The 10,910-nt window shown below is 41.0% G+C and overlaps 1 protein-coding gene across 1 annotated transcript; it reads left to right on the forward strand.

Annotated features, from left to right (window-relative positions):
* The first annotated feature begins 1,960 nt into the window (after positions 1-1,960).
* On the forward strand, positions 1,961-6,238 carry aldh8a1 (aldehyde dehydrogenase 8 family, member A1). The gene is made up of 7 exons (XM_086263834.1): positions 1,961-2,211; positions 3,027-3,174; positions 3,368-3,523; positions 3,614-3,763; positions 4,438-4,694; positions 5,410-5,571; positions 5,662-6,238. The coding sequence occupies exons 1-7, from the start codon at positions 2,065-2,067 to the stop codon at positions 6,112-6,114; spliced, it is 1,473 nt and encodes a 490-aa protein (XP_086119960.1). The 5' UTR covers positions 1,961-2,064; the 3' UTR covers positions 6,115-6,238.
* The last annotated feature ends 4,672 nt before the right edge of the window (positions 6,239-10,910 follow it).

Below are 10,910 nucleotides of genomic sequence, written 5' to 3' on the forward strand. Positions count from 1 at the left end.
ATAGACATGATCAGCAACAATTCTGGGATAGGCTGTGGGGTTTTAAACAAGGCTGTCAGGATTAGAACCCGGTGTGGTCTGCTGCTGCAGCCCATCTGCTTCAAGGTTCAGTGTGCAAGTTCAGAGATTCTTTTCTGCAGACTTTGATTGTAACAAGTAGAGTTATTGTGATAAACATCAACAAGACATTTTCACCCAAAGAGCTGCTGCTTTGGATATTTTCTCTATCAGGCCATCCTTTGTAAGCCCTGGAGATCAGCAGTTTCTGGAATACTCAAACCAGCATGTCTGGCACCAACAATCATGCCCCATTTAAAGTCACTTAAATCCCTTTTCTTCCCCATCCTGATGCTCAGTTAACTTCAGCAGATTGTTTTGATCATGTCTACATGAGTAACTGTACAAGGTGATGCTACTGGATGATTGGATACTTACATTAATATAAATGAATGTACATAAATATTATAATGAACTACATAGGTGTAAACTGTATATGTATGCTTTGGGATTTAACTTCATGGATCTAGTGTCCATGTCAGTAAGTGATCTTTAAGTCATTCACAGGCCTCAGGAAGAAATCCTGCACTAGTGAGCAACTCAGCGTGAAAGTTGCTTAGTTGCCACAGGATGTTAGTGGTCATTACGCAGACACGCTACTCACCTTACAGGAAAATATATGTGCTGCAAAAAAAAACCAACAAAAAAAAAAAAACCAGGAGTAGGAAAACGATGAGAACTTTGGTTAGTGGTATGAGTTTTTTGGCTCATATCATAATAGTGAATCACGTTCTCTGTAAGTGGATGAGTAATGTGATGGCTTCGTGGGCAGTCACCTTTGAATCAGCACTTCCTCAAGGAGTTGTGTACACAAATACAGTTGAAAGCACTTTAGGTGCTGTAAATTATGTTAATGTTTTTTGTTTTTGTTTAAAAAAACATATCTTTTCATTGAGGTTCAGATATTAGCAGTGTTGGATTACAACCATGTACACATTGTACAGTCACAGAAATATAGCCACAGTTATAAAGGTGCAAAAATGTCCGTCTGTAAGGCAAAATAGCAGAGACATCTCTTCTCCAGGTATCACTAAACTCACCGTTTGGACTTGGCGGCTGACTGTGAACCAACACATTTCCTTTTGCTTTGCTATTTGCGAGTAGGGTCATGCTTTAGAGCTACGCAAGCTGATGAATGACCTCTTTTTAGTTTCAAAGAGACATGAAGGGTATTTCCCAAAGCCTGACCTGCATAGATCCCATCCTCTTGGTCTCCTCCTCAGTCATACCGGTTACATGATTGCCTCAGAAGCCCTATGCACTAAACTGTGAACTGAATGATCAAATTGAGCTAGCGCTGCAAAAACTTATGAGGGGTGTGGATGTTTAAGTTTTTTTTATGACCAAAAAGTATGAATTAGTGTAATTTATAGTTATAATTTGAAGTATATCAGTAGAATTCAACTAAGGGGGTACAGTGACATCCCTCGGCTGCCCTGGACCTCCAAGGCCCATCCAAGATTGTGAGGCCATACATGCAATGTCCATTTAAACTTATAGACAAGTAAATAGTGTCATGCGACATATACCTGACATTTTGTGTCCGTCTTTCTGAAACAAAACGGCTTCACCTCATTCATTTAACCACCAGCAGGAGTAGATCACCCAGTTTTATGATATATGAAGCAGCCTGTGAGAATAAACATAAAACTTTTCAGACCTCTGCAGTTTTTCTAAACACACCTAAAGTCACTCAGATGCTTGAATATTGTCTATGAACACTGGAAAGCCACATTTATCTTAACTATCTGAACTTTGTGTTGAGCAGACATATTGCCATGATATTAATTAAGGTTCTCTTTAAGATACTGTGTGTAGAAAAAGTGTTTATTCTTTCAGGCTCAAAGATCTGTGTGAATAAGGTCTGATAAAGAGTTAGGCAATAGGATCATCAGAGAGTAAGCCCCTCCTTTGGAGGCCCAGTGTTTGTCAGGTTAGCAGTACGTGCAGTCATCGTTTTCTCTGGGAAGTGAACTGGTGTTACTTTGGCGCCTGTAATTAACAAGCATGTCGAAAACGTCAGAAGAGCGCTCACTTTTGGTTCTGGAGAACTACATCGGAGGAAAGTTCGTCTCTTGTCGGAGTTACATCGACTCCTACGACCCGTCAACTGGCGAGGTCTACTGCAAAGTGCCGGACAGTGGCAAGGAGGAGGTGGGGATCAAGTTAAAACCATCTGCAAAACCAAGAGGTTGAGATTTGAATGAATCCTTGCATATGTTTAGACATGTTTGTATAAGTCCTGCTGTGTGTTTGCATTAGGCTGGACTGTTATTTAAATACAATTTCTTTTTTCTGTACTAAGCTGCAATATCACAACATTTGCACAAGAATATTTTTTGCATTGAGTTGGATTGCTTGTTATTACAAATCCTGTTGTCAGATTTAAAGGCCTTTGACTCAGCAATATTAGTACATTTTAGTGTATGTGTTTTGATGCATGCTTAATCATCCAGGTAGGAAAGTCCCAGAAAGTCTATTGTGTTCATCTAGACATTGCATTATCACTGGGAGAAATTTTTGTCACTCATCCGAGGGACTTCTTCCGTGTCAGGGACTTAAGAGATGAACAGAACAAACTTTCTGAATGAGGTTTGAGGTTTCAGGTTAGTGCGTTGCATAAAATGTGGTTTCAGAAAAAGCCACCTTTGAGCTTTGCAGAGCAAGCAATCAAGTAATCATTAAACACATCAGTTAACTTCAGCTGTTCATGTTTGACCTTCTTCAAAAATGTAGTGTTTTGTTGAAATGCATCCGTGTACATATTATTGTAGTTAACAATATTCTTAAGTCCTCTGAACTCCTTAGAAATTAATATAAAGGATCAGCTTTTTAAGATTTTAAGAGTGTATCAATAAAATGTCAGTTAAACAATCCTGCGTATTCTCTCAAAGTGGAATCAAGCTCTATTCTTGGACGTGATCGTGCTTAATTGTGCAGTTTGCTTATACCTCATCTCATGCCTGCAGGTGGATGCAGCAGTGGCAGCAGCTAAAGAAGCGTTCCCCGAATGGTCTGCATGCAGCCCAGAGCAGCGAGCGAAGATCCTCCACAAACTGGCTGACCTGATTGAGGCCAACCTTGAGGAGTTTGCACAAGCTGAGTCCAAAGACCAAGGTTGCTTAGACTGTCTTATATGTTGCCACCTTAGAAATCAGGTCACTAATGCAGGAATAGAAATGAGTGGCTCAGAAATCACTTTTTATTAATCAAATACTGATTCATGAATGTCTAATCTTGTACTCTGTCTCAAAAATGTGTAGCCAACTGCTTCATTTGCCCTTTGATGCTCACTTCAGAATCTTTGTAGGTAAAACGATAACAGCTGCACGGACTGTGGATATTCCCCGGGCAGCGTACAACTTCCGCTTCTTTTCGACATCCATGCTTCACCACACCACCGACTGCAGCCCAATGGACCACATGGGCTGCCTGAACTACACTATCCGCTGCCCCGTGGGAGTGGGTGAGCACTTAGGCTGCTTGCAGTGAAACCTTCAGATGACCCATTTGTCCTGTGTATGTGCTCTTAAATGGCCTTTGGTGTGTTTTTTAGCTGGTTTGATCAGTCCCTGGAATCTGCCCCTGTACCTTCTGACCTGGAAGATTGCACCTGCAATCGCTGCAGGCAACACAGTGGTGGCCAAACCCAGCGAGATGACCTCTGTGACCGCCTGGATGCTGTGCAAGTTGATGCAGCAAGCAGGTAGGACTACAGGACCCACAGTGCAATGTCATGCAGATGGAGTTAAAGCAAAGCAAAAAACATAACTCATTAAGGTATTTTTTTAAATCTGCAAATAATGAACAGATATGAGTACAGTGGTCCCTCGTTACTTGCGGGAGTTACGTTCCAAAAATAACCCGCAGTAGGTGAAATCCGCGAAGGAGCCAACTTAATTTTTTTTACAATTATTATAGATGCTTTGAGGCTGTAAAACCCCTCACTACACACTTTATACACTTTTCTCAGACAGGCACGAACATTTTCACACTTTGCTCTCGTTTAAACACTCAAAGTTCAGACCTTCGTAGAAAAATAAGACCAGTATTATAGAATGAAACCGCGCAAAACGTTTCGTCGACATTTTTGTGTTTGTTGGGGAGAAAACTTACAAACATACTATGCATACATGCTAGCGAACGAAGATTTATCTAAATTTGACAAGCTGAACGCATTCTGTACTGCGCAGGACACACGGCACGAGATTGATTGCAATTGTCTTCAGCCAATCAGGACGCAGAACATAATGCGCTGTTAAAAAAAAAAGGAAAAATACACAAAAAGCAGCGAGGCTGCGAAAGGTGAACCGCGTTACAGCGAGGGACCACTGTAGTGCGAAATTAATCAGTGGTCTGCAATCGTCTTCATCTCTTTAGGTGTTCCTCCCGGTGTCGTCAACATCGTATTTGGCAGTGGTCCAAGAGCCGGTGACGCGCTTGTTAGTCACCCTGAGGTCCCTTTAGTCTCCTTCACTGGGTCCACAGCCACTGCCCAGCGCATTACCGAGCGGAGCGCCCCCTACTGTAAGAAGCTCTCACTGGAGCTGGGAGGCAAAAACCCAGCTATTATTTTTGCTGACGCAGACTTAGACCAGTGCATCGAGACCACCGTCCGATCCAGCTTTCTCAATCAGGTGAAGACAAAATGTGACTGAGGATATTTTTTTCTTTAGGACTGTTTAGCTTTATTAATTTTATTTATGGGTACCATCACTTTTAGTTTTGGCTTTTATATATTATAAACTCAATTGACAGGACAGCTGCCCGAGAGTCTTTAGAGCTTCTGTGTCCACAGATTGTTATTTTAACTGGAAATTTGTTGGGGAATGTGCAGCAGTGAAGCACATTTTTACAGAACGAAAAGTTCAAGAAATCATTTCTTTATTACAAGGTTATTAATCTCATGCTCTCCAGATCATAGCTGGAAATGTTTGTTGTCAGTTTAGAAGTGTTAAAGTTAATCTTTTTTTTGTACTGAAATGTGACGGTAGGTGTTTTGAATATACGTTAGACTGCAGAATCCGTCACAACCTAACTTGATGAGTTTGATTTGATATGTATAAATTGCCGGTGTGCAAAAAAACTGTAAAACAAAGCCCAGAAGGTCCATTTTTAATACATACTTAACAGGAATTTTTTTTTTCAAATTTTCTTTCATTGAACTTCTTAATGCAAATGAAATGAAGGTGATTATCTGTAACAGGAGCTTCTGTATGTGTTGAGGGTGTAATAACATAGTTTGTCCACAAGGGGGCAATCACAGCCCAACTTTTTGTCTTAAGGTGGGTTGTCAAAAAACAACTTTCTGAATTCCTCCATTTTTATCTTCTCCATTTCTTCTCCTCTTAGGGTGAAGTCTGCCTGTGTACCAGCAGGATTTATGTAGAGAGGAGTATTTACTCGGAGTTCCTGGAAAGGTTTGTGGCTGCGGCTAAGAAGTGGAAGACTGGTGTCCCCTCTGACCCCAGCAGCAAAAATGGAGCGCTCATCAGTAAAGAACACCTGGAGAAGGTGCTTACATGTAATGCAGAATGTGACTAAACACTTGTTGTTTAAATTTCTGATGTCTGATGTCTCTGATGTCTCCTTTCAAATCCAAAGGTTCGTAGCTATATAGCCCTTGCCAAATCAGAAGGTGGCATAATTCACTGCGGTGAGGGGCTCGACCAGCTGGACCTCCCGCAGCGCAACAAGTCTGGATACTTCATGCCGACGACGGTCATCACAGGCATATCTGACAGCTCCCGTGTCATGCAGGAGGAGATCTTTGGTCCCGTCACCTGCATCAGCCCCTTTGATACTGAGGATGAAGCTGTTGCCAGGGGCAATGGTGTACGTTACGGTCTGTCAGCCACAGTGTGGTCCAAGGATGTGGGGAAGGTTCACAGGGTGGCCCAGCAGTTACAAGCAGGTCTGGTGTGGACCAACTGCTGGCTGGTGAGAGATCTGAACCTCCCATTTGGAGGAATGAAGAACTCTGGTGTGGGAAGGGAGGGAGGAAAAGATTCCTATCACTTCTTCACAGAGGTGAAGAGTATCACTATCAAGCACTGAGAGAGGAAAGTTTGTTTATTTGTAGAATACAAAAGTCAAAAATGTCTGGAGCAACAAATATAAGAAAACAATCAAATCCAATATAAATTTGCCACCATTTGCCAATAAAGTTGCTGAAATTGCAGTTTATGTTCATTATTTATGGATGAATTGTCAACAAGCCTAAATTTGCAAATGAAAACAACAAAAACTGCTCTTGAGCTTCAGAAATAATCTGTGTCTGTGTACGCTATAGCCAACCAAAACTTAACAGTACAATTTGTAAATATAGGAACCGCCATTTCCCCAAAGACAGTTTGTCATGCTTCCTGCATGATGACATAAAGATATTTAAAAAGAAGGGGAAAAATGCACTCATCTTGTTATTCACATTTAGGTATCCATGCGCTTCAGGCTGAAAAACCCAGTGACTGAATACGTGTAGCTGAATCTCGTCAGAACAGTGTGTTATGATGGCAGGTTGTGGAGTTCAGTTTGTTTTTAATCTTTACTTTCAATGATGTCATTGTCTTAATAAAATCTGTAACACGGTCTGTAAAAAATGCTGCATTTCTGGTCTGATCGAACTGTTAGAAACAGTTTTACTAACAAACTTGTTGTCTCTTGTACATTTGTGACATCATTTGTCTTTATTTTTCTAAACCGTTCAAACCTCAAGGTCTGCAAACATACTCATAAGTAACTGTTTGACACAGACATGTTTTTATCTCTCAGCTGCTGACGTAGGAGAGGTGAGTAAATGACGAATAGACTCTCCTGTGTGGTTATTGGACAACGTGTTTGAAGATAGAACTGGGCTGGTGGAGACGATTGCTTTCTGGTGCTCTACCTGTAGTGTGTGTGTGTGTTTTTACATTTTTTAAAGGATTATGAGACAAAGATGAATACTGATACTCTTTTACAGTGAAGAGAATGTGAAATATTATACTACACTAAATATTCAACTGGCTGCTGCATGTCACATGGCAAATGTATTTCAGTTTATCTACTGTGCACCACGAAACTGCTGGGTCCAAAGTTGGAGGCACTGACGTCAGTTGAATATGGGCGAGGCTACTGCAAGCATCTCACTAATGATTGTCAGATAAACCCCAAACGTTCTGTTTTGCATGGTTTCCTTTTATGGAAATGATCCCGGCTGCTTCTGCTGGCACAGGTGGTTCTCCAAAGCTACAAATACCTCTGGAAAGGTATCAAAATATACAATATACTGCCAGAAGTATTCAGTCACCCATGCAAATCATTAAATTCAGGTGTTCCAAACACTTTTGTGGCTGCTTTCAGGAGAGTACAAATCACAGAGTGGGGTTTTGACATCTTCAGAGGAGGGATAGTATTGGGCAAAGCATGTTGACTATGGAGCTTCCAGGTAGGAGCAAAAGAGGAGAGACAGAACCAAAGCTCCATCTATGACATCTAATCCATGCTTTCTCTTTGATATATAAAATAATACTAATAGAAACTTAGAAAGGTAAATTCTGGGTACCAGAAACTTTACATAGCAGGTAACTAAACATGAGTGATGTGACCTCCACTACAATTAAGATTATATAATAATATCTTTCCATGCTAATCATCTGATCAGTGGTGCAGTGTATATGCAGATAATTACGTGTGATGTTGCATTTCCTTTCAATTCAGGAGTGGTGCCAGTATAGGAAAAGTGGGCACGCTGGAGGAGGGGAGGCGGGGGGCCCTATCCTTTTAGCAAGTGTGTACAATCACGTCCCCTGGAGAGCTCTATGTGACACTTAGCACAGAGCCAGGGTGTGGGTCCCACCCTCTGTGTTTTGGCTAGGGACCGGGTATTGTGCTGTGTCACGGTGTATGCCTGCACACACACACTCTGATGCCTTCCTATACATAGTGTCAAAGTGGATGCCATCCAAAAGTAAGGCTAAGGTGTCAGAGGCTACTTGCTTTCCACTGGCACACACTCCCACCAAACAGGCGTGATGTGTGAAACAGAATGGGAACGCAGTAAGTCAGCATTTATTTCATTTTGCTCCGTTTCCGCCCTTTTTGCTGGATTTATCTTTCATCTTGCCTTTTGTGAAGGTTTCATTGAGAAGGAAAGGCCCCGCTGTAGAAGGACTCGCCCCGCCGTACGTGACTTTGAGAACGCTGCCAATGCCCATTTGAGAAAAAAAAAAAACCCCAAAACAAAACAAAGGAAATGTTAATGTCTGTGTTGATTGATTGATACTTAAACATTATAATTATATTACATAAGAAAAAATAGCAAAAAGGGGCTTGGTTCATGAGTAAATCATTGTTTAAGATGTTATCGATACATTTGTACTTTTATAGGGAGCCTTTAACTTTCACTTTAGTTACTGGGCACTTGAAGGAATGATGGTGGCGTCCTTCCATTTTATATCCACAAGTTTTCTGCAATATTTAGCAGAATATATAAACAATCTGTTTTCATGCTGGCTGCAGGGATGTGAGAGGCCTCCTGCAGAGGGGCTTTGCACTCATATGTATGTGCTGAGAACAGTAACAGCCAGCAGCAGTTCTCTCACCTATTCTGGCTCAAACCCAGCACAATAAATCTGTGAAAACTTCTCTTAGCTTCTCTCTTAGTAATTAAAACACAGACACACACACAAAAGTAATTCAAGTTCCCATTTGAAGAGCAGAATGTGAATGTGTGTGCATGACAAAAATCAGAGACCTATAGCAAGAGAGACTGACCTGGGATTATTGCATGTCCCAGATTTTGCAGATTAAAAGCTTTTGGTTTTCCTTTTTTCTTTGATTGCCATGTTTCACACCCTGTCGATAAAAGCCTTCTGTCACGTTTGGGTTTAGGGAATTTTCCACTGCCTGGTCGGCTTGGGTTTTGTGGTAGATAAAGCCCCGAGATGAAGCCGAGTCCTGAGAAAATGCTGCAGTTCAAGCAGGTTAAGCAAACTCAGCCAGCAAACCTCATGTGTATGTGGAGACAGTGGGAGGGAGGGTGTTACTTGGCTACAGAAGGCTAAATGTTTGCGCTGCATGTCCGTCTCCATGAAGACTACACTATTCACAAGCAAGACAGGAAGAATAAGAATGATCAGCAGTTATTTGCTCTTCATGTGACGCTGAAACCTGAATGGGCTGCTGGGACTGAATGATGTTTTGTTTTAAAAATAAGCTAACCCATATACCCGTGTATTGCATTCTTAATTATATATAGCACATTTTATCATATTAAACCTAAACTCAATATGCTTAACATGTACTTGTATTCATTTTAAACATCTTTAAAATGTTAAACATTAAAATATTGACCATGATTCCATGGGGTACGTGGCTCCATAGTGCAGTGGTTTGCCCGGTTGAGTCAGGAAGGACTGCCAACCTGAAAATCTGCCAAATCAAACATACGGAGCAACCTGCTGTGGCTTAGACCTGTTCTTCTTCTGGACAAATTCAGGGAGCAACTGAAAGTAGCTTCAACTCATCAGCTGAAACTCAACCCTTTTTCTTAGCCCACGTTTGTCCCAGTCCAAAGTTGGTGCATATAGTTATCAGCGCTTTACACCCAGATTTTAATGCTTAATCAGACCAAGCTGCCATGGCGACAGCGTCTTGCTGAACTACTACTGCTCAGATTTAAATGGCACTTCTTGCTTTTCTGTGGCGTTGTGCTTTATTTTCCTGGATTGCGGTAATATTTCCAAAAAACCTGAACTCGAGGTACACGGTGGTTGGCAGGAACGCTGTGGCCTAGATCTATTCTTCTGGACGAATTGAATTAGTGATGTGTTTGTTCTGATTATATATTACAGCATTATGCTTATTAGAGCCAGTATGTCATTTTACCACTGAGCACGCATCTGCTTTGTACTTTCTTGCATTTTTTTCATTGAATAAAGAGATTTTTTTGAAAGTATGCTTTCAGCTCATATCTGCTCCTGGACTTAATAGTAAAATTAGACCATGATGTTATTATGAGCACAGGAACAACAGGATGTATTTTTCTGCACTGAAAAACAAAACAGGTAGGCAGTGTGTGTATGGCCAAGACTCTTAAGAGTCTTAAGAAGTAGACCAGGACTTTGGGTCTTTATACATTTGTACTAATAACTGTTTTGGATCTTCCTCAGCCTACATGTTTGCTCCCAGACTATTGTTTGGACAAAGTGTGTTGAGCACAGTTCAAAAATTGCATCTAAACTAGTTTGGCATTTACGGTCCTCAGACAGCTATAATTCTTACCTTCAAATAGGTTTTGCTCATTATCACTAACATCTCACCACTGGGAATCCTACATACCCATTTTAGAAGATGAATTAGCATTTTATTCTCCTAACACCATAATACAAGAACAAATACAGCACTCTGTGGACAGCGGAAACAGCTACAGCATAACTGCAATTAGGTCTGCCTGCTGATAAGGCAGACGCATCTCGCACGATTACCATATCTCTGAGACTTTTATGCCCTTGCTGGATATCACTGAACAGCTAAAGTTGTTTTCACTGGCATTGTGTAACCAAGGCAAGCATTAGAGGACACAGACATTTGGGTCAGCTGCAGAAGAGCAAACAATGAAAGGAAACCAGGTCAGCACAGAAATATTAGATGTTTATACAGGATTTTACTGTATTAAAAAAGTGCTTGAAGAGCAGAAAGTGTTCATAAAAGACTGAACGGGAGACATTTAAAGTTCCTGCTCTGACCTATTTAACAGGAAGCTTAAAAAAGGACACTTTTTCTGTTTTTCTGACATGATGACAAAAAAATGCAAATATTACACACCTTTTTCCATACTCTGATGACATATGTGGGGCAGGTTTTAAAATTTG

This window comes from Aulonocara sp. 'chitande type north' Nkhata Bay, linkage group LG15 (genome assembly GCF_057382095.1).
Source record: "Aulonocara sp. 'chitande type north' Nkhata Bay isolate Kocher_YH1m ecotype deep benthic linkage group LG15, A_spYH_male_GT1.1, whole genome shotgun sequence".
Taxonomy (NCBI): domain Eukaryota; kingdom Metazoa; phylum Chordata; class Actinopteri; order Cichliformes; family Cichlidae; genus Aulonocara; species Aulonocara sp. 'chitande type north' Nkhata Bay.